Genomic DNA, 24316 nt, shown 5'->3' with positions numbered 1-24316 from the left:
GATGTATTTTACAGAAAGTTTGCAATGAATTTCTTACTTTTTGGAGAATGTCTGGAAGAACAATGAAAACATAATATTTGAATGTTTTACTTATGATATTAGAATCTTAACATGTTTATCTTCCTTTTATTTTCTCTACTTTTCACTAGACACAAGCATGGAAAATATCAGAAATGCTTCTGATCTTATCACATGGACAGGCATTATAGAAATGGATTTTTTTTATTAATAAAGAAATTGAAAAATTTGGAAACGTGTGACGTGTGATTGAAAACGTGTTTAATTATGTCACCATGAGCTGTAATTGATTTTGCTAGCATCAAAACATGCCTTTATGTTCTAAGTCCTTTTTAAATAAGAGGCTTATTTAAACCTTTGTCTGATATTGTAGTTACTTTCAGACATGGCAATAATATGCTTCTTGTCTGCCGGGGGTTTTGCACTATAACTTTTACCAGATCAAGTAAACCCTCATAGGTACATTGTAGAAAGGTTGACAAGTTAGAAGATAAAGCACACAGAAATTAGCGAGAGCATTGGTTTGCATATTGAGATTAATCGTTAGAAAAGATGCTTAAAGAGAAGGAAATCGATATAAACTAGCCAAAATGTCTGCGAAGGCTTCCAATTAAAGTGACGGATAAATATTTTGTTTAGTATTATTGTTACAAAACATAAATGATTTATAGTTTTTAATGTGTAATTATCCTAATATTGTTTAAGAATCAATGTCATAAATTACATGTATTTTAAACTGTGAAAGGTTTTAAGGTTTTGATTTTAATAGAGCTTTTTTAACAAATATTGTTAAAAAATAAAATTTAATAGTGATCATGTAAATCTTTAATGACTGTTATCAAACTAAAAACATCAAATTAGGTGTTAAAAAACTAATTTAAATATCAATAACTAACTGTATACCCTTAAAAATTATCTCTACCTATTAACCCATTAGCCGCTGGCGTTGCGTTGACGCAACAGTCAAAATAAATGAATATATAAATATAACTACCAAAGATATTTTATACCAGCAGATGATTTTTTGTAAGGAATATTATGAAGATTATTTCTGTAAAAAAATATTTGCCTTCAACAATCATTTTGTTTATATTAATTAATCTCATACTTTAAGTAAAACTTTCAACCAGTTATTTTTGCTGAAAATATTTAACAAAAGAATCACCATCTTTATGAGTGATCTATTTGTAGTCTAGGTCACCGTTTATCAGAACATTACATCAGTCAATGTTTATATTTGTGTTGGGAAGGGAGGGAAAACAGGTGTTGCGTTGATGCAACGTTAGCAGGAAACTGATCAATCTCCTTTTTCACTCATTCCTTTCAATGTTCTGGTTGTTTAAAAATGTCTAGAACGAGGTATCTTACATTAAAAGAAGCCCTTCAAAGGTTTTTTGATGAAGAAACAGAAGATGATAATGTTAATAATGACCAGAATGAAACTGATATTGTTGTTCGTCCCCCAGAAATTGCAGAGGCTAGTGACGAAAAAGAAAGGAATGGCAATGTTTTAAATAATGATAATGATATTTTACCAAATGATACTGTTGGGGAAGTTGAAATTCACGTAAGAAGTAAGTTTCAGCCTTCTAAAAGCAGTTAGAGTCGTACTAAAAAGTTTAAAAAGCAGAAGACTGAAATCTTAAAGTGGATAAAAAAGGAACTGTTAGTTATGTCCCAGGAAGAACATGAAGAAAGAGATAGAAGAGAAATTATAAAACACAAAATATAAGGTAAAACTAGTGCACAGATTTTTGATTTTCGTTTTGGTTTAGACATTTACTCTCTTCTCGTTGAACAGACAAATATATACGCTCAGCAACAAAAAAAAAAAAAAAAAAGCCCTGAATTTATTGCATCTGAAGCCTATATGAGAAGATTTATTGGAATATTATTGCTTACAGGATATCATTCTTTACCTCAAGAAAAAAATATATTGGTCTTTTGATAAGGACATTTCTATTCCTGTTGTACGAGAATTGATATCACATTTGCAGTACAGGAATATGAAGCATTATTTGCATTTGAAAATAGTCAAATTGACAATACTGATAAATTATATGAGGTGAGACCATATCTAAACTTACTAAATATCACCACTTTTTACTACTGGAAATATAAAGTCTCTTTTAGATTTCAGACGCGAGAATGCATTATTCCTTTTGCAAACTCCTATTGAGAGTGTAGAATTAGCCAGAAATAGATCAGCAACAGGAAGACCTAGTAAATTCAGCATTCAAAAACCATTGCATGGAGATGGTAGACATTGTATCATAAAATCCGTTGATAACAAAAGTGTTGTAAAGAGTACCATAGCCAGACTGTTTATAGATGCAAAGTATGTAATGTAGCTTAACATCATGATTGTAATCAAGCTTTTCATGTTTGAATCTTTCAAATGAAATAATCTGTATTTGTAAAAGAAATATAATGTATATTTTAATATTAAATTAATTACAAGTAAAGTGATTTGTAGATTTATAAAACATTATACAGCTAAAAAGTAATCCTGCGCTCCACTGAAAAGAAACATCACACGAGTACAATCCTACTCACTAAACATCCGTAGTCTTATTCCGCTGACGTTGCGCAAACGCAATACTCGATTTTTCCACAGGTAAGAGCATTTTTTTAATTTTCAATGTAAATTTATGTTATAAATACTTAATTTAATATTTGTTATAATTTTCATGAAAAAAGAAACATTTCTTGTAGTTTTGGTGGTTAATGGGTTAAAGTGAGCTATTGCCTTTCAATAATACTCACTGTTGTCACAAGATAAAATACAAAAATGTAAAAATTCAAGTAATTCTTTGCATCTACTGAGACTTAAAATAATACAAAACAATTTATCACCTCTGGAGCTTTATTGCCTTATTGGAAGCTTAAAGTATATTAACTAAGTTACAACCCCTCGAACTCTACACAAAGCTACGACACTGCATGAAACAGAGCCTGACTAACTTTCAACAGTTGCCAAACTCGTGCCTACATCAGGCCTTTCAGGTTTGTTCTAATCAGCAGGTCTCTCTAGACAAGCAGCACCAGTGATAACATTCAGTCTTTTGTTATGAATCATGCTGATTATGATCTTACTTATCATTTTAACCTATGCCGTTTGACATAAAATCTACCTGCTATTACACCTCTAGACTGACCAAGTATGTGACAAAATGAAATATAAAAAAAATTAACATAAAGCTAACTGTTAGTAAAACGTAAATGCCACTTATCTTCTTTCAAATATGACCAACTATTTATTATAAGTGTAAAATATTTAGTGCTATTTGATAAATTGCATAAAGGTTATTTTATTCTCAAACATATTAATACTTATGTTCATTAATTCATGTTTAGTAATAATGCATACTACTTAGGGATCTATTTTATTTTTAGGAAGTGTTACAAAAGTGAAATTAAGGCATAGATAATATTTTTAATTGAATTTATTCAGTTCCCATTTGCTCATAGGTCCTTAATTTTTTTCATTAATGATCCTTAAAAGTACTTAATTTCTGTGTTCAGAAATGTGTACGAACCCTGAGTAGGCAGTTCTTATATATATGTGTGATAGAAAATTTTACAGCAAAACATCTCCCGTTTTGTGCAGTTACTGCTTTTATTGGTAAAAATGACAATTAATAATTTTGTATATTAATAAGATTATTTCTTAATTTCAGGAGTGATACTAAAGAAGATATATTTGTTCATCAAGTATGTTTGTCCATTATCATTATATATTTCTTATTAACAAACATATTAAAGTTTTATTTTCTGACTGGGAAATATTTATGTGAAATCTAACATTTTTTAAATATGTTTCACTTTATCCAGAAAAATTCATTTTCTACATTGTCTGCTGTTGTTTTCTTATTTACACTAAGTGACAGTTGCTAAGGAACAATTTATTCGTGCAATTTTTTTTCCTCTAGTGGCTATGCAATCACACGAAAAATAAGAGTCAATAGTATCACGAGGCAAGACATCATATCTGTGTAAAAGACAGTGAACTCGTTTGTTACATTGTTCATAATTTCAAGTAGTATTATTTGAGTAAAAAATCATATTGTTTTTTGAAAATATTAGTGTGAATTTTCGTTTTTTATGGCAAGTATTAACTGCAGAATATCTGTAAAATGTCTTCGGAGTGTATACAATTGTAGTCAACCAATTCAACTTCTGAGAGGGCAAAGCATCACTCAAGATGCTACAGCAGTGCGTGCTTCAAGGAACGTTATCTTGTTGTTAAAGAAAGCTGCTAAAGGTGGAAATGCTGTGTGAAAGCATGGTGGAAACTGTAAGAAAATCACCAGATCTTAAGGGAATAAATCTTTTATCCTAAAAAATCATCTGTTATCGTTTTGTACAAAAGTGAGCCCGTTTATTAGTAATGAAAATGAATTGCAGTGGTACTCCTGGCCAAATTGCTGCAAATCTTACCAGTGCTATGCATATTAGAGAAACATTTCTTAGTGATTAAACTATGTTGTCTAATATGTATAGAAACCTGTTGCTTACATTCTGCTATGAGCATGCCATTTTTTAGATCAACAACAGTGATCTAGAGTCATTGTTATCTGATGAATCCCATTTCACCATCAACACTCATTCTGAATATCAGCTGTGAGGAGAAAGGGGCAATGATTTGCCGTCATCAGAATGTTTGGAAAACTGATCATTTTGGCCAGTAAGTAATTGTGTGTAGATATCATGCACGGTGGCAGAACTCGTCTTCATATTTTTTATTTTGGTACAGTGACATCACAGTGATATTGCACAAAAATTCTCCTGGGTCATGTCCATATGCAGTTAATTCAGAATTTCTGTTCATCCTTCAGCAGCATCCTTGAACAGTATCCTTCAGCGTGAAACAGTTGAAGAATCTGACATACGAGCAGAAGATATTGGGTACATGACATGGCATGAATATTCTCTGGCTCTAAATCCTGTTGAGTATTGGGTGCATTACATGGCATGCATATTCTCTGGATATAAATCCTGTAGAGCAAATGCACTTGGCATCTATATTGCTCAAAGGTAGAACTTTCTTAAACTGTACAAGAACTAAAATTCTTCCTGACAGCAAATTATACAGAATCTCTCAAACTTTCCCCAACAGTGTTGTAGGCAGCATGCATAAAAGATGGTAAATATGCATTAATATCGAAAGAGCTCACTCTTTATTCTGATGGTCTCATATTTCTGCCTATTTTGAGCTCAACGAACATTTTTTTGTAACTGTCAAACTAGCTTTGAGAAGCATCTTTTTTTTTTTTTTTTTTTTTTTTTCCCCTCTGTTCTTGATTTGCTCATGGCAACATGTATTTCAGTTCTTTAGCAGTTGTCAAGCTATGTAAAAAATTTTGTAATTTATTAATAGAATTAAAAGTTTGATATGAATTGATAATCTGTGAAAATATAAATAATTAACAGATAACTAAAAGATATGAAAGTTATTATTTAAGCCTCTGTGGCTCAAAATATTTTGTATATGAAAGTATTTATGTCTTACGTTTATGTTTTAGACTGCAATAAAGAAAAACAATCCAAAAAAGGTTGTTCGAAGTGTGGGAGATGGCGAATTAGTTGAATTTGATGTTGTTGTTGGAGAGAAGGGAAATGAAGCTGCAAATGTAACTGGACCGAATGGCACTTCTGTGAAAGGTAGTCCTTATGCTGCAGATAGAAATCGATACCGTGGCCGATGGTTTCCTAAACGCCACTTCATGCCACGGCATAGAGTAAGTTATTAAATAAAATTTGAATTGAATTTCTGAAATTTGACATATATTATTTTACATCTAGTTTTGTTTCATATATATGATTCAGATGTTTTTGAACTCTTAACTGTTAATATTATTCATTCTAACAATGTTTCCATTGTTATGTGATTATTGCTGTTTTGGGGTAAGTAATACTAATATATCCCATCCTGAGCCAAGGGCTCATGTCCATTACATATCAAATGTATTCAGGAAGAAGTGGAAAGAAAATACTGTCGTTAGAACATCAATCTCATGCAAGAGCAGAAGTCTGCTTTGGTAGAAGCAGAAGGATATGTACATCATTATAAACAGCCATGCATGATATGATCAGCACTTAATAATAATCATCCAATACTGTGCACCTGAATCAGATTAAATCAATGGTAAAGGTGGGAGTTTTTTAGAGTAGAATTCAGGAACTTTTGAAATGCACTGTATTATGCATGTAATTCTATCAAATCTGTGTTAAAAACAAATGCAACCATTATTTTAGTTTTCTTGTTATAGATGTTAATACAGTCAAATACCGAAAATCCGCCGACCTGAAATCCACGTTGCCTCTCAAAATATAAACGTTAAGTTAATAGGTTTCGGAAACTGCAACATAGAGTACAAAATATCGAAGAAAAAATACTTACCGGATAATGACATCATAATTACCGAATAAAATGAGTCATAACGGAAATACCAAATTATTGAAATCACAATAAAAGTTTTTTCCATCCAGTCTGCATAGAGGTAAAAAAGCAGATGATTCACTTAACTAATCTTTCAAGTACACGATTCACATTGTTGTACTTTCTGAGCTGTTATTTCACGAGATTGTTTAGTGCTGCCTTTTTTATTATTATTATTATTATTATTATTATTATTATTATTATCCAGATATTTTGTGGATAAATTAAGAATATTTTAAATTTCAGCACTTTTTAATACAATGACAGATAAGTGTGCGTGTGTGTGATTATGGCAAAGCCTCGAGGGCTATCTGCCTAAGAGGAGGGATGCCTTCGTGGAGGACTTTCTAAGGGAAACTGGCTCGTATACACGTTACACATGGGGAAAACCACGAAAACGCCCATGCAGCCAGCCCGTTCGCGGGATTCGAACCTCGGACCAAACTACCAGTGTTCAGCGACTTTACCGCTCGGCCGCTGGTGGGCCCAATGACAGATAAGAAACGGATTCATGATTTTACTGCTTGCAACATTGAAAAACGTAAACACGTTGCATTGACGGTAATACAAAAAGTGGAAATTCTGCGAAAGATGAAAGGCAGGTGCTACTCCTCGGTTTATAGCAAAATCGTATGGAATTGCGTGTATGATATCCGGAGAAATAAAGAAAAGCTGTTAAAATTTTACAGCAACAGTGATTCTAACATCGGAATCCGAAACCAAAAAATGTTTATATGAGGCGAAATCAACAAACTTTGATGCTGTCTCGTACGAGTGGTTCCGGCAGCGTCCCGAGTGATGGGGTACCAATTTCAGGACTGCTCCTGAGAGAAAAGGGGAAGCAGATTCATGCTGATTTAAAAATAAAGGAGCCTAATGTAAATGAATAATATATAATGAATTTATATATTTAATAATTTAATTATTATTACATATATAAATATATTAATGCATATAATAAATTATTGTAATACTGTATATAATAATTTAATTAAATGTATCTAATATGCCTTATTTATTTTGCACTTTTAGCTTGAATATTATGATTTATCTTTTCTGTCCCGAAATCCGCAAAATCCTAAAATCCGCACAACCTCTGATCCCAAGCTTTGCGGATTTCTGGACTTTTACTGTATATGCCATTAGAATTATCAAACTAATAAAGGTATATCTTAATGGATAATGTAAGTGCTTGGAAAATATGTACTTTAGTGTAATTTAGTATCTGTTAGCATCAAAATACAACTAATGAAGAATTTTAAATGTGAAATTGTTAAAGAACAGAAATATACTGGGAATTTATTTGTAGACTTTGATGTTAAGATTTAAAATTGAGTTCTAAAAGAAATAAGTAAGATACATTTTGCTCAATGGTAGATCTTCGTGTAACTTTTGTACGAACTATTAAAAATACATATGCTGTATCTCTGTTGACATGCATTTGCAGCAGAATGAAGGAGGCGATGATAGTCAGAGCCAGGAGAACATAGATGATGAACAGCAGCCACAACCTCAGAGACCCGTAAGAAGACAGTTACGTCGTCCTTTCTTCAGGCAGTATTATAGGGGTCCATCAAGAGGACCTCCACGAAATGTTGAACGTGATGGGAATGAAGTAAGAAATTTCATAACCTAGCATCATTACATTGCATAATATTTCAAGTTTGTTGGGTATATTATTGTAACTTATAAGTAGTTTTTCTTTTCCTTTTTATGTTGCCGAATTTATGATAATATATGCATTAATTCCCATAAATGTTCTCAGACTTGCAAGTTTTAATGCAGTGAATCTCATTACTAAAGCTAGTTTTCAAGTTATAAATAACTGTAAATTCAGTCTTGAGAAATTCAGATTTTGTTATCATAAAATAGGAATGTTCTGCCATTAAAGAGGTAATAGTATAAGACTTGTGAAAATTATTTTTAACATAAATGAAGAAAAGACAAATGATGAAGGATAGATTCGGATGCTCTTGGTGTGGTGACTCAATAGGTGAGCATGAAAAACTTGAGGAGAATAAAACTGAACTTACGTTACAAGTATCCTTTATATTTGTGATTATATTTTTGCAACCTATGTGGCAACACAGTTCCCCCCCCCCATACCAAAGTCGAAACTAAATAAACAACTTTTCTTCCTTATATGCAATGTCAGATGGTGAATCATACTCCCGGAAATTGCTTCCCCCCCCTTTCTCTGCATTAACGTAACCTATGGTGCGCGTGACAGTACAGACAGGTAGGTGCACGTCGTTCTATTGGTCAAAGAATTGCGAAAACGATAGAAAATTCCTGTACATTCTGTGTTCTTTTCCTCCCACCCAAATACTACACACATTTGAATTTCTATCAAGATTTTAATAATTAGCATTCTCGTTCCACGTGGTCAGTTCATATTCGTTTTTATTATGATCGTTATGCTTATATTATGAGCATATGTATGACTATTTATAATAATATAGTTGCAGTAACTGCTGAAGTATAGATAAACTTCCAAAAGTGGATGTGTTTTTACACAGATTAGCTTTCTAAGGAATAATATTCGGAATCGCTTAAATAAAAGGAAAGTAGTCGAATAGTCAAAATAATTTCTTTTTTTTTTTTTTTTGCCAATACCTTATACAGTACGGAGGTTTGGAGGTTCTCCTCTTTCTCTGCAAAATCTCTAATATTGAAGCAGCGGACTTTTTTTGGGGGGGGGTCACTGTCGAATCTGGATTGTATAGAACTAAAAGTTTTTGCGGTCTACCCAACCCAAGCGAAGATTAATTCTATTTCGGAAATTTAACGCAGTCTGTTGAAAATTGGAATCAGAAACACCCCAGATTATCAAGTCTCTTTCTTTTCCTTTATTTACTTCTTTATTCTCTGAATACCGGCAGCTGTTGATTCCGATTGCGTAATATCACATATGTAAGAATTACGCTGCATGTATTGCGCAATAACGTTTGTGCAGAGATAATTAATTTTGATGTTCAGTCTGAGATTTATTTATGAACACTTAAAAGAGTTTTACTGTTGTTTCTAAGCAGAATATATCTAAGTTTCGTTGGTCTATTTTTATATGGTGCACATATTGAAATGTCAAAATCATTTATTTAGCTGAGAAATCTAAAGAACGGCTACAATCTCCCCTTTTTCCAGTTACTATCTGGCAATTTCCGAGTATGCGGGTTAGTTAAGCTTTTACTGTTAAAGGATCACTACATGAAGCAATTTCCCGTCTTCTGATTTCAAAAATGTGCCTCGTTTTTACTTAAATTACTTTGCTTGGAATATATGTTAAGAGAAAACTGTTATGCAATGAAAATTTAGAAAATGTTCAGAATTTTGATTTAAGTTAAATTATTTAAATATTAATATGAGTGAAAAATAAATTGTATTTATTATTAGGTGCCAAACAAATACAATTAATATGGCTTATTATTATTTATTTTCTATATTTTGAACTGAAATTTCATCATTAAATCTTCTAATATAGTTTAGTTCTGCATAGATTTTTTTTCTCTCATTGTAAACTAATTCTGTAAATTGAACTGTCATTTAAAACTTTTAAGAAAAAAGTTGTTTTCCATGGTTGAGGTAATGCTCATTATCTTAATAAATATTGCATTGCTCATATTTTAAATTACAAGTCTAATTTTTCTTTTAAGGTTATGCAAGTGTGTATAATGTAATTAGACAGGTGCTTATTTTTTTCCTTAAAATGTGCTTATAGGTGCTTATTTTTTTAACTAAAATGTGGCTACGAACTCTGTTTTAGTTGTCCCTATAGTGCCTTTTACTGTGTTCTTTTTGTGTGCTTAATAAATATATGTTAATACAGATGATGCTTTTACTTTAGTCTCCATTTGTAACATTAGACTGTATCAGGTTATTGTCACATGATTTTTTAACTGGGCAGAAAAAATTTAGAAGTGAAGTGGAGACATAAGTTAGCGGCAGTTTCTAAGCCTAATATCTCAGTTTGTAAGCCTCATATAAGATGGCAAATTATTTCACAAAAATGGAAACTTCAAAGATATCAGCTAAGCCATTCTGCAGAAAAAATTATTGTCCTATTTGGAAATATCGACTTAAGTTCATGTTAAGTTATCACAAATTATAGAAGGAAAATTAAAAAAGCTGGTGGAGCCTGATCAAGTTGGCAAAGAGATTCGAAAGATATCCAGAGATTATGTGAACATTTTTAATAAAGCCAATAATTGTACTGTGATGGTTCTTACTAACTCCATGACTGAAAATGTTTCACAAAAGGTAATGAGATTTGACAACGCAAGAGAAATTTGGCTTGAACTTCGAAAATATTCAAAGATTCATTCAATAACCAACTTTACAATGGATGCTTACGGTTCTTCAAATTCACTTGGTCTGATGATGATATGGCAGCTGATTTATCAAAATTTAAAAAACTGAATAGAGAATGTGAAAATAAGGAAGAAAACAGACTCCTAGAAATGCTGTTAATCTGTAAAATATTGGATATTTTTCCTCCCAGTTATTATACTTTCAAATCGAGTTGGTTACTTCTTAGTGATGAAAAGAGAACTCTAGATGAATTTACCACACAATTGTGCACCCATGAAAGAATTAAAAAAAGATCAATATTTTGTAGGAACTCTAAATCAGGAAGCATTAATAGCAAATTAATATCTAAACAGAAATAAGCCTTTAACCAAAAAAAAAAAAAAAGGCAAGTGTAATTATGGCCATCAGAGAGGACACTGGATCAGAACATGCAAGAAGTGGAAAGCTGATGGAAAATCACCAAAACCTAGTCTACAGGGCCAAAAAAAGGAGGTAAGAATGATGTTGCTGCAAATATGACACTGCTAGCTGAAGATGAGCAATATTTTCTGCTGAAACAAATTCTGATGATTGGTTTATTGACAATAGGGCCTCGAAACACATCGTCAATAACAGTCACTACTTTATAGACTTAGATAAACTTGAGCTTCCTCGCAGAATCATTGTAGTAAATGGAAAGTCATGACTGGCAGTTGGAAAAGGCACTGTTAAAATAAAGAGCATTGTAAATAGGATGATTCAAATCAAAAATCTTGAAAATGTCTAGTATATTTTAGAAATAAGTAAAAATACATTTTACGTGTTAGCAACTCAAGATAAAAACCAGAACAGTATGTTTGAATAAACATTTAAAGACTGCTGTTTAAAAATTCATGCCAAAATAGTTCTGCATGGTACAAGCAATGCTGGTGGGGATCTCTTCAAAGCTATGATGAAGACCTTACTTCCTGAAACTCACATTGGCATAAATGTGACCAAACTGAAGAATCATCTCTTCAACTTTATCATAAGCGATGGGGTCACCAAAATGAAAAGCATGTAAAGGCCATTCTTGAAAAAGAGTTGAGCATAAGATTATGTCTGATATGAAATTATGTGAAACCTGTGTATATGGAAGAGCACATGTTTTAAAGTTCGGAAACACAAAAGAGGTTACAAAAGCTGGAGAATTGTTCTGAACAGATATTTGTGGGCCATTTTATGAATCATTAAAAAAATATTGATACTTCACAATCTTCAAAATGCCTACACCAAATTTCAATACTGTTTTTTCTTAAAGCATAAATCAGAAGTAAAGGATGTGCTTGAAAATTTGTCAGCACTTCAGTGTACATACTGAATAGAAAAGGCAAGTGTTCACTTCCCAGTTCAAGTCCTTATGAATTATATATGGAAAAGAAGCTTAGAATAAAATGTGTATGCATTATTGGATCAGCCCCCTCTTCTGAATTGCCTGTTATGCAGTTCAGAAGAGGGAAAAGAGGGACAAAAAGGCAACTAAAGGCTATCTTCTTTGGTATGATGGAGATGAAAGGTACCACATTTACATCAAGGAAACCTGCACAGTAATCTGTTCCCGAGATCTCATATTTGAAGAAAAACCTTCTCTGACAAGAAATATTATAACGTTGACTCACTAAAAAGTTTCTGAAAGAAATCTACAGTGGTGAAATAAATTAAGAGAATTTGCATATTTTATCGAGTTGCATGAAAAGAACAGAACTGAAGGAAAAACCACTCCTTCTAGATAAAAATTCAAATCTTGTACGGTAAATTCGTAAGCTAAATGTGTTTGTAGGCAGAGCCAGCAGAAAAACAGACTTTATAGGCGCATGGAGGGTAAGACGAATTGCGTTCGCTAGCACACCTCGGCAAATTTCTTGGTTTTATCTTGCAGTAGTCGGTTAAATTCACATCAGAACAGTGAAAAGGAGTAACCACCAACATTTAGATGATGGCTTAAAGTGGCGAATTATGGGGAGCCTAGAGTCAGGCCAGTCACAAGTCCAGATATGCAGAGAGTTTAATTTAACGCCCAGCGTCGTGTGTAACCTATGGAAACAGTTCCAGTATACTGGATCCATCTGGAGAAAGCCTGGGCAAGGTCGTTCAAGAACCACAACAGCCAGAGAAGATTGTTATTTGTCAATTTTAGCGAGGCATAACAGAGGGGCTACAGCCTCTCAGCTCTCTTGGGACCACTATGCAGCCACAGGAATCAAGGGTGACTGTTTCCAAAACACTGAATGAGAGAGGGTTGTTTGCCAGAAGACCAGCTGTTTGCGTCCCGCTCATGTCTACGGACAGGAGAGTCTGATTAGCATGGTGCAGGCAGCATAGTGATTAGAGTACAGAGCAATGGACAACCGTTCTGTTCACCAAGGAGTCCCGGCTTAGCCTAAACACCAATTCTTGCCATATTTTCATTAGGAGAGAGCCAGGGACTAGCTACCTACCCTCCAATGTCCGTGAAATCAACAATTATGGCGGTGGCGGTGTAATGGTCTGGGCAGGCGACATGTTGGATGGCTGCACACCTCTCCACGTTTTTGACAGAGGCTCTGTAACTGGTGTGAGGTATAGAGATGAGGTCTTGAAGCCCTATGTTCGCCTTTTCCAGGGTGCAGTGGGCCCGAAGTTCATCTTACAGGAAGATAACGCGAGGCCACATAGAGATCTTCTGGTCGACCAATTTCTTGAGAGTGGGGATATTCTCCAGATGGATTGACCAGCCAGGTCTCTAGACCTCAACCCTATAGAGCATGTCTGGGACACTCTGGGGAGAGCAATTGCTACTTGCCGTCTGGGGAGAGCAATTGCAACCTCCGTGAACCATCCAGGAACTGAAAACAGCACATTGCTGAATGAGTGGGACCAATTGCAACAGGCACTGATAAACTGCCTTAATTCAAGTATGGCATCATGCTGCGAGCACTGTATGGCTGTAAAAGGGGACCATACCCCCTATTAAACTTTTTTTTTTTTTTCTCTTCTGCAACTGATGTTTCAGACCTTCAGACTTCCATGAGTGTTACACACGAACACATGTGTCTTTAATTTTACTGTTTTGTTTATTCATAAGAGAGACACATTATATCCATAATTATTTTATTTATCAGATCATTTCATTATTTAAAATGAGAAATATTATAATCCTCTATCCATGTTATCATTTAGAAAATAATAACCTACTAAACTTTAAGGGGGGGAAAAACATTAATATTTTGCCTAAAATATTCTTGAAATATAATTTTCAGGATGAACAAAATGAAAGGAAAAATGAAGAAAGAATTCCAAGAGGTGGAGGAGGGAATCGTCGGGGTCCTAGACGATTTTATCAACGGTACTTTAAAAGGAAACCCCGCCGTCCTAGAAGTGACACTGAAGGCAGCCAAAGTGGAGTAGAAGGAGAAACAACTAACAAAGTAAAACAAAAATGTTACCTCTTGAAATCTATTAATTATTTACTTAACTTCTAAAATTCATTAATAGCAGTTACTTTTGGTGTTCCAAGTAAAAAAAAAAAAAAAAAAAAAAGAGAGAGAGCTTTAAAATAACATTCTCAAGCCATTCAATTCAAATCAATCTTTGTAAATCTCTAACCGCATTTGTTCAAGAGCAGTATCATCAAAGCCTCCTCCTTGTCATTGATATATTTATTTACGTATACATGTACTATATGATTTATTAGGTCTAAATTAAATTGAAATTATTGGAAATTTAACATCATATAAGTATTATTGATACTTTGTTATATATATTACAAATATAGATAATTGTTTTCTCTACCGCCCTTAGTGAAAGAAAACGGTGTGGGTACAATTTGAGCTTTAAGAAAGGGCCATTTTTTGCCAAATGTAATAACGAACGAACAAAAACGAAATTGACTGTGGTAAACAATGAATTGGCTATCCATTCAATATCTATACAATATAACTTAATAGGTATATATGTGTGTAAAAATTTATATTGAATTACATAAAAATGGAAAAAATTAATAATTTTTTTATTTAGTATAGTTTTTAATGCAAGTATGTCAACAATACAATTATGTAAGCAATTTATTTAAAATAACATATACAAAAAAGCTGGAATATTCTGTTTATTGTTTTGTTTAATACACTTCGGTTAGCAGTTCATTTAAAAAAATACAAAAATGTACTGAAAAATTCATGTTTCAGACTCTTTCTGGTGACTTAAACATCAACTATAGCTTTTTTTTTTTTTTTTTTTTTTTTTTTTTTTTTGTGTGTGTGTGTGTGCTGATGGAAGATTGAAAATAATAAGGGTAATGAACACTTTGCAATTAAAAAACTGATATACAGAAGCAGAAAGCAGTTAATCGTTTGCTTCTCGCAAATGTATCAGTAACAGTGTGTTTCTTGCCAGTGCAGAAATGCCAGATCCATTTTCTTGCCAAAGCGACTGCAGAAGACAAGTACCACAATATATTTGCAATTTTATACATTTGTATATTACAGTGTTCATTTAATGGGACATGTGACATCTTGACAGGCGAAATTCAACTATTTAGAGACAAAAGTTATAAGCATATAACTTTTCTCAAAATAAACTAACTTATATTCTATATTCTTTTTACTTCCTTGTACAAAGTAAAAAGGAAGTATTGTAATTGCGAAAAATTTCAGGCATCATATTTCAACGCAAATATCCATTTTCACCACTGTCGAATGCAATTTAACGATGTTTTTGCGTTTTTGCGTGACATCTGTACGTAAGGACAGGATAAAGAACTCTTTAACCCCAAAAGAATTTTAAATGAATTCTAAAGAGAATTTTTCGTGGCGTCTGTGCGTATGTATGTATGTATCTGGCATAACTTAAAAACGAGTATCCTCAGAATATTGAAATTGTGTATATAGAACTGGTATAACATGTAAATGTGCACCTCATATTTTGGTTGCAGTCGGCTGCACCAAAAGTATATAAATATATGTATGTATATATCCACTCTGTTACTTGGCTCAGTTTCTTTATGTTTGTAAATTGTGCATTTTTTGCTTTGAAAAGGATTGAATTATGTTGTTCTTATCTTACGGTTAAGGTTTTTATGCCTTTAGTAAATCTGTATGCTATATTTTTAGAATTATCAACAATTTTAAAGTTGTTTAACCCCTTCGTGCCGACTGTCACGTCTACGTGCCAGCAACGAACACACTCACTTCCCGGCCGACATGCAGGCGTGCCAGAGCATTTTCCCGTTCACTACCGACTGTCACGTATTTGTGCCAGTGTCCTGGAACGCTTTAAAAACTATAATTTCTGCCACAAGATGGCACTGTATGTCCATATGGTTTCAGGTACATGTACATTAGACCTTCTACTCGAAATGAGAGAAGCATGACTCACATACACGTTTTTTTTTTTATTATATAAACAAAAGGGCAAATAAATGTTTCTGAATGGAGTAATTTATGACGTCTCTTTAGATCGCACTTTATTCGCACGTGGTAGTTGTTTATTGTAAGTAGAGAAGTTTTATTTGCGCTAAAGCATTGAGTATTTCGGTTTGCAGTTCAGTTTTTAGAAAATAATTAGATCTTGTTAGAGATGAATTTTTTCTGTTTTTACCATTGCAATGTCGAAGCGTCGAAAATGTTTAACAGAGCATGAAATAGCAGAAATGATGCAAAATATTTCAGATATTGATTCTAAAATTCTGATATTCTGATATTGATTCTGAAAGATTAACTGAAACACATTTTCCAAAACTTTGTTCAGAAGAGACTGATAAGAAAATGAGACGACAATGCTTCGTTTGTTCACATTCCCGGAAAAATCCTCCAAAACGGCAAATGAGTTATTATGAGTGCAAGGAATCTTAACATAGGACTGTGTGTAGATCCCTGTTTTCAAATTTTTCATACGAAAAGAGAATTTTAAGTAATATATTTAGTTTTCATATGTATAATGTTAAAAGTCAATAAATGGTGAGTAATGGAAATAAAATGTGTAAAATATGCATTTAAACAAGAAATAAGGTAATTAAAGTATATAGTATAAAAATATCTATAAAGCATAAGCCGTTTAAATACTCTATAGAGCATTATTAAACAATGCGTTGATACTTCGGAAATTTCATGGATTTAGGCTTTGTAGCAAAAAAGCCCCAGGCCCTGGACAGACGCTCGCGTAAAACACTGCCGCCCTCCTCGATATGCGCACGTTTGCGCTACCTGGCTCGAAGGGGTTAAGTACTGCTAAGCCTAATAATTTTTTTGATGGCTGCCATTGCTTGTTTACATTTGAATCACTTGTGTACATTGAATGACATTACATCGCTTGTAATTGCTACATTTGAAACAGCAGAATAGTAGATTTGTTGCCAATCGGGAGAAAGTAAGCTTCGCAATAACAAAGATAATGCCTTCTTTTATTATTGCGAATTAAATCGTGCTTAATCCATTCTGGAATTTATTCGAGGAAATAAGTGTTTAAGATTTACTTTAATTTTCAATACAGACATCTTGAGTTTTAATGTATTTTTGCCTTGTTGCGAAGTGAGAACTGAATTAATTGAATGAGAAATACTGAATCCTCTGTGAAAAAGTGTTTCTTTCTTTTTGGGTTGTTCTTTGCTTAATTTCTTTTATACATTGTTTTAAATTTATTATAGTATTTAAATAGAACATGTGGCAATGATTAGATAATTCTTAAGATGATATGAATTTTGTGCATTCTGAATTAAAAAATGAATGAAATGTAACACTGTTAAGAGAACCTAGGGCTGGAGTGTCACTATGGTAAACAAATATAGGGAATTTTAAAGAGTGCATTTATTCTATTGTGGTTTATGTGCTATCAACGAAGTAGATTGAGTTCAACCCAATAAGTTTAAATGAAATGCAAAAAAAAAAAATTGGTATAATTTAATATCCCGTAAAGGAAGTCATATGGTGCACACATCAGATTTTTTTCGTTTAAAATAGACAAAATGTAGATTATATAAAACAAATAAAATACAAAATAAAACCCTAGTGTTTTTAAAAACCAATTTTATTTCTCTTACCTTTGACAAATCTTTTGTGACAGTGTGCTAGTTTAGTACACTTTTCTTAAAGAATACTGCACCAAATTCCTTCAAATGTTGCATGATAGTTAAAAATATATCATTTAAGAATAATAAGTAGTATTTTACATTTTACTTAAAAAATATTAAAAATAAACTAGTAAAATGTTTTGAAAATCATATAAAATATAGTACAGTCAAAAGTCGTTAATCCGGACTCGTCGGGACTTCGGCAATTCCGGTTTATCGATTTTTCCGGATTATAGATCATCGGTTTAAATCTCGTAAGATGGCATGCAGAAATTCTAAAATTAAAAGTATGAAACCGTAATTTATGAAATAAAGAACAATTATGATCTAAAGGGTATCAAAATTTGCAAAAAGAAAAAGCTTAATATTTATTTGTTTAGTTTATTAAACATTTCTTTCAATGTAAGTTGCTTCGTTTCATGTGATAATACTTTCTCTTTAATTCTATTAAACAGACATAATTTCTTGTTCAGTTACAAAGTTCCGCTGTTCAAGTCCTATAATTGCTGTGTCGAGAATACTGACTAATTTGTCAATCGAAATTTTTTCGTTTTCAATAACCTCTGTCACTTTTTTCGCTATCGGAAGCGAATTATAATGACGAGGAACTTGTTTTAAATCATATCAAAGACGGAGCACATCGAGATGAAATACTACATTTGATAAGGAATTATAAGCCAAATAAAATAAAAACATCTGCCCTGAAGATAAGGATAGTGCTGACAGATCAACTTCCAATTCATTACGCGCCCCCCTTCCCCCGAGCAGCGTGAAATTAATAAACAGATTTTGGATTTCAAAACATACTTTCGCTTTAGATCCTTTACATATTAACAAATATATATCGGTAATTCTATTTGATATAATCGAAAGTTTAAACTTACTTTTATAAAATTGCTCTTACAGTCTGCAAAAAATAATAAGCCGGATCCAATTCGAAAATTAAGGAACAACGCAATCATCAACATTAACTGAAATAGATAATTATTTAGCTTATATGTCCATTATACATAAAACGCGCACGCGAAAACGTATTCTGCACTTGCGCACACTCATATGCGCAGTTGTAAAAGGTCTTACACGCACGCGTAAACGCCTATGCGCATGTGTCAACGCGGTGCATGCGCAGAAAGTTTTTAGTTTTGAGGTCCGGATTATAGATCATTCCGAATTATGGGTGTCCGAATTAACGACTTTTGACTGTATTAAATTTTTAATATATCCAGAAGTAATGACTGTAAATTTTATGTCCTGCATAGTTTCGAACAAGTAGTTAATATAAACAGCTGTGGAAAATTTAAACCTTGTAGGCTTAGGTTTCAAGTAAACTGTACTGAAAGTTTAAAAAAACACATTTTGAAAAAAACATTTAAACACCAATAATTTATTAAAAAAATATTTTAATATTTTCCTGCACAATAATCATCTTGAATTGACATTTCTTCATCACATTGTTGTTATTTTATTAATTTATATTTCTTTCTGGCCATTTTAGAAAACTTTTGGTAAGCGAGATGGGCCTCACGAATTCTATCACAATCTATTTTTGGCAAGGACTACTTACCATATAGACTTTACCAAATCCTGGTTGTATTTCTTATAATTTCGTTACTTTATTGTGGATTTGTACATCATCATTAAAACATATCTCATATATCTAACCTAATTTTAATGTGATGACCCTCATAAAAACAGTTTTTGGTATGCGTGTCCAGATGCAATTATGAGAACTTCCATTCAGTTTTGAGTTCTTCCATGAATCCATGAATGCAATTTGATAGTAGTTTTTTTGGTAGAAAGACTTATGAACATAGTTAATAAAACAGGGTCTGGCAAAGAAGTTTTTGAACATTCTTTTTACCACCTGATATAACTTTATTGTGGACATACCAGACATCTATATCTTCTGAACTGGTGGACTTTCTAGTGCTTGTTTACATTTTATAATGAAAGATTTCGGTCTTTTAAAATTTTGAAACCTGCATAAATTATATATATTTAGAATCATTACAGTATACTTTATTTTTGTAGCCCAAAATTGAAAATCTTTGTCATATGGCCCCTTAAGGCCTATATTATAATTTTATATCTCAATAATCATATATCTGTTCTAGTAATGTATGCAACTTTCTGAAAAATATGTTGCAACATTTTCTTTATCTCTTCATTAATTCATCTGGATGATTTATATTATTATTTATAAGGAAACAGAGTTTTTGAATGTTATATTTAAATATCTTATTATCTGCTGTTTCTCAGTATTTCTGCTTGAGAAGTTTTCAACTTAATTTCCCCCCCCCCTGGAGAAAGGAATGATCATATGATGAAAATACTTAACACTGTAGGGGGGATTTCCTTTATGTGTTATTTATTAAATAATGTGATTGTCATATACTTCAGTATCTGGTAGACAATCATGTAGTTCATGTTTGTTTATCGTTATTCAACTTGGGAGCGAATGCTGTAAGGATTATGCTTCAAGTTATATATCCCTACAATCAAATTCTATCTTTAATGACCATGATAGGATTAAGGAACTTCTCTCTGCAGATTCTTGTTTAACAGTTTTCAACATGTTCTATGCAACTTCAAGACATTGTTATCTGTGTTCCTAAAAGCAACATGAAGACAAATTTAATAACTGTTTGTCATAAAATTGCATGCTTAGTACTGTTTATTGCTACAAATAAACTGCAATTTCTCTGATAGTTAAGCAGTAATCCTTCATGATCAAAATCTGCACTTTATGGGTGATCTTTGTGTTGTGGTAAACTTCTTAAAACAGTATCTCTCTGTTCTGACCTTTTGTTTTCTCTAAACCAACTGCCATTGTTATATTGTTGTAAACACTGTGCATTATCTCCAAATTCCTGCCAAAACATGTGATTGTTCTTGCTTGCATATTGCTAAGCTTCTGACCAAACTTCATGTAGTATTAATTTGTCTTACATTTTATGATATCATTGGGAATGGAACGATGATAAATGCAAACAACACAATTTGTTACCTGTCTTTTAGGTAATAAAATATACTGTAATTGCATCACATAATGGGCACATGTGTCAAAAGTCCCTACCACTTCCTGCAGTATTATGATCTTGCACTGGGTACTTTTTGAGCAGGTTTGTGTACTTGATAGTCAAGATGCATAAATCATTTGTTTGCAAATTCTGTTTGAAATACTGCTAGTTTTAGAGGTTCCATTCAGTGTTATTATGGGCTATATGCTAAGTAATAATATTTCCCTAGCTTTATATTTAAAGTTATTTATTTCACTCTTTAAATACTCATTTTAAAATTTAAATTAAATTTGTTGATTAAATAACATGAATATTTAATTCACAAAATTATTTTCTTATTATTGATTTTTATGATTATTCTTTATTATTTTTATTTTATTTATTTATTTGTAATACTTAAAATTTTTTAAAAATTTTCTTATGTTTGCCTATATTTCTAATACTTTAACAGGATACAGAAGCAGATGAAGAAGAACGTCAGCCACGTGGTCAAGGCTCTAGACCTCGTCCGCCTTACAGACCAAGAATGGATCGTCGAAGGCCCCGCCGAGGTGGTCCACATACTAGAGCCAGATCTTTGGAAGCTAGCATTTCCAGAAATGCAAAAGGCGATGATGGTGAAGAAACAAGTGGCAGGTCTGGGCCAGCAGAAGACTGTGAGTCAAAATCTGATGATCCTGGTCATGTTACTGAAAATTCAAGTAGTGTTAATATTTCTCCTTCATCTGTTCCGCAGTCTAATGCTTCTGGTGAACCCAATGACGCACCCCAGACAAATGAAGGATATTCAAATGAGCAAACATCTGCAGAGCAGGTAAAAATTAAAAATATTGATACTTTCTTTTTATCTGCACCCTGGTTTCAACTTTCAGTAGAATTGTACATCTTTGATATATTTTCAGATATAAATGCAATGATAAGGAACTGGTGCATGCATGTATCATATATATATATATTTAAAAATATGCAAATTTACATGCTTTATGTTTACTTGTCATTTTGTTCAACACCATCCGCTAGCTGTACAAATTTAATTACTGACTGTATAATTTTTTTTTCTCATAAAATGCTTTTTTTAGTATTTTTTAACAGAATACTACCTGTGAGCCATAAAGATAATCAAATGAGTGTTTTTTTCTATTTATCAGTGATAAGTTGGATACTTTTGCGAAGACTGGAAGTAATCTGAAAGTAATAAAATATTTGGGAATTTTTCAGGCAATGTGATTTTTAAATTCTTCATTGGCTTGCCAGCCCAAGGAGAGCCTTGTTGTTCTCTGGGCATCTCTGCTTTTGGCAACTGTTTTTCTAGTTTTTCACATTTAGAATGCATAGGTCATTTTCAACACAATCAATTCATCTTACCGGAAGTCTACTCCGAGGTCTAGTTCCCATGGGCTTTGTTAGAAAGATTTTCTTACAACACCAATTTTTATGCATTCTGGCCAGTTGACCTACACATTTAAGTCTCTGTACTTTGAAGAATTTTGTTTCATCAGGTTGTGTATAGATCTTTTACAACTCTAAATTAGATCTTCTCCACAATCCATTGACACGGATCCCACCAAATATGCAAAATGATATCCTTCTCTCAAGAATGCCCAAAGATTCCTCGTCATTTAAAGTCAGCACCCAAGTTTCAAATGCATAAGTCAGAACAGATCTTGTAAGACTTGTAAAGAAATAATTTAGTTCTTAATTTGAAAAAGATGCTCTTCATAACTTTTCAGACCATGAAAGCATCTATTTGCAGCAGAGATTTGTTTAAGTATTTTAGAATTTATCTCATTTTTACAATTCATCTCCACTCCCATATAAGTGAAAGTGTAGAATTTTCCGAATCTATAGCTACTAATTTCTAAATAACTCAGATTTTAAATGAGGCGTATATTTAGTTTCATTTTCGTTAACAGATAGGTTAAATCTCTTTGTCCTTTTTTCCAATGCCACGAATGGTTGTTCGAGAGCAGGAACAGTACAGGCATGAATGTTGAAATATAAAACATGAATTTTAAATTATTTTATGTAAAATTAATAGATTTATCATTTTGGACATTAGATAAAAGAATGGATATATTCTGGATTTCCTTTAAATATTGCACAAATTCTGCATAGTAACATTTCCTCATTTCAATTAAGTTCAAATAATTGTATGTGTACTAACTACATGTGATTTCTTAAGAAAAATGTGAAAAAAAAAAATTACAGCATCACATCTTGGACTTCCCATGAAGCACAGTATGCATTGAGCAAGTTTAATAAACTTTTATTTTAAATGCTGTGGAATGAAAATGCTTAAAGTTGTACCTTTATTAGTAAATATGTTAAAGTATTAATGCTGAGGGCTTCTTCATAACAGGAAAGCATCTAAGCAACCAGAACTTTTTTGTTATCTAGCATTAAGACACAATAACAAGCCGAACAAATACTAATTCAGAAGTCAAACAACAAAAATCAGCGTTATATTTTCGAATTTTCACAGGACTAGTTTCGATGGTTTTACTGAACCATCGTCCTTAGCTGTAAAAGCGCAAATGAATTCATTGAAGTCGTGAACAGAAGTTTCACTATATTAGCAGGCAAAATGCATGATAGGGAATTCTTCAGCAGTTTTAAAAACCACTTAACTATTGATTGGTTCTGGTGTTAAGTGATGTGTTATTATAGCTAATGATGATGTTTTAGAAGAGTTACAATGTGAAGTAAAATTATTGTAATTAAGGATATTTCAGTACTTGTTCTGTGCGAATCAAAAGAATGAATGAAGTGCTGCGTTAATTTCTGAAATCCTTAATTTTGTTTCCTGCATCACATCCTTAAAGACTTAATTTTACTAGAGCTTAAAGTTTAAATTTTTTAATATACTCTTTAAATTTTCCATTAAAAACGTCAGTTTATGTGTTTATTATTGCAAAAGATTGACTGTGTATGGCAGTTGTTTCCAAACTGCTTCCCAGAGCCTTTAAGGGCTCCAAGTGTACTTTCCATGGGCTCTTCAGGCATTGCAGGAAAATGATATAAAAGAGTAGCAGACAAAAGATGAAATCTAAATAAGACAATTAGAAAGTATATTCTGAATAGAAATTTGCAAAGCTGAATTTTGTGTCTGCAGATGACATAATCATTCTGCTGCCATTAATTTCAAAATTATTGTTATGTAAGACAGGCAGTCACAGCCAATGCCACCCTATCGCATTTCACATTTTAGTGGCAATTCCTTGAACTCAATATCCAAGAAATATCACTTTCTAGAAATTTCTTTCTCATTCTCAACTCTTTTAGATTCCCTGAAATCCACTCAAAGTTTGTTGAAATTTAGCCCCTGTATAAGTAGAGATTGGCTAGTCGAGTCATGTCACAGTAAATTTAAATAATGGTCACACTGTAATTTTTTAGCAATTTTTTTATGTGTTTGACCTGTTTATAAGGTTTAGTTGTGTAATTAGTAAATATTAACTGCTAAAATGT

At 32.5% G+C, this 24316-nt stretch overlaps 1 protein-coding gene across 1 annotated transcript in view; it reads left to right on the top strand.

Moving 5' to 3' along the window:
* The window catches only part of LOC118202347 (uncharacterized), a 53988-nt gene that overhangs the window by 27623 nt on the left and 2049 nt on the right, over positions 1-24316 (top strand). The window contains exons 3-7 of the mRNA XM_035374508.2: positions 3699-3732; positions 5544-5759; positions 7908-8075; positions 14026-14193; positions 21300-21662. Of these exons, the coding sequence (XP_035230399.1) occupies positions 3699-3732; positions 5544-5759; positions 7908-8075; positions 14026-14193; positions 21300-21662 (949 nt within the window). The remainder of the gene's footprint in view (positions 1-3698; positions 3733-5543; positions 5760-7907; positions 8076-14025; positions 14194-21299; positions 21663-24316) is intronic.

The sequence above is a fragment of the Stegodyphus dumicola genome, chromosome 7 (assembly GCF_044657685.1).
Source record: "Stegodyphus dumicola isolate Sdum_Otavi_A_Nest chromosome 7, ASM4465768v1".
NCBI lineage: Eukaryota > Metazoa > Arthropoda > Arachnida > Araneae > Eresidae > Stegodyphus > Stegodyphus dumicola.
Note: the sequence above shows the minus strand (reverse complement) of the source record. Positions and strands in the feature narration are given on the sequence as shown.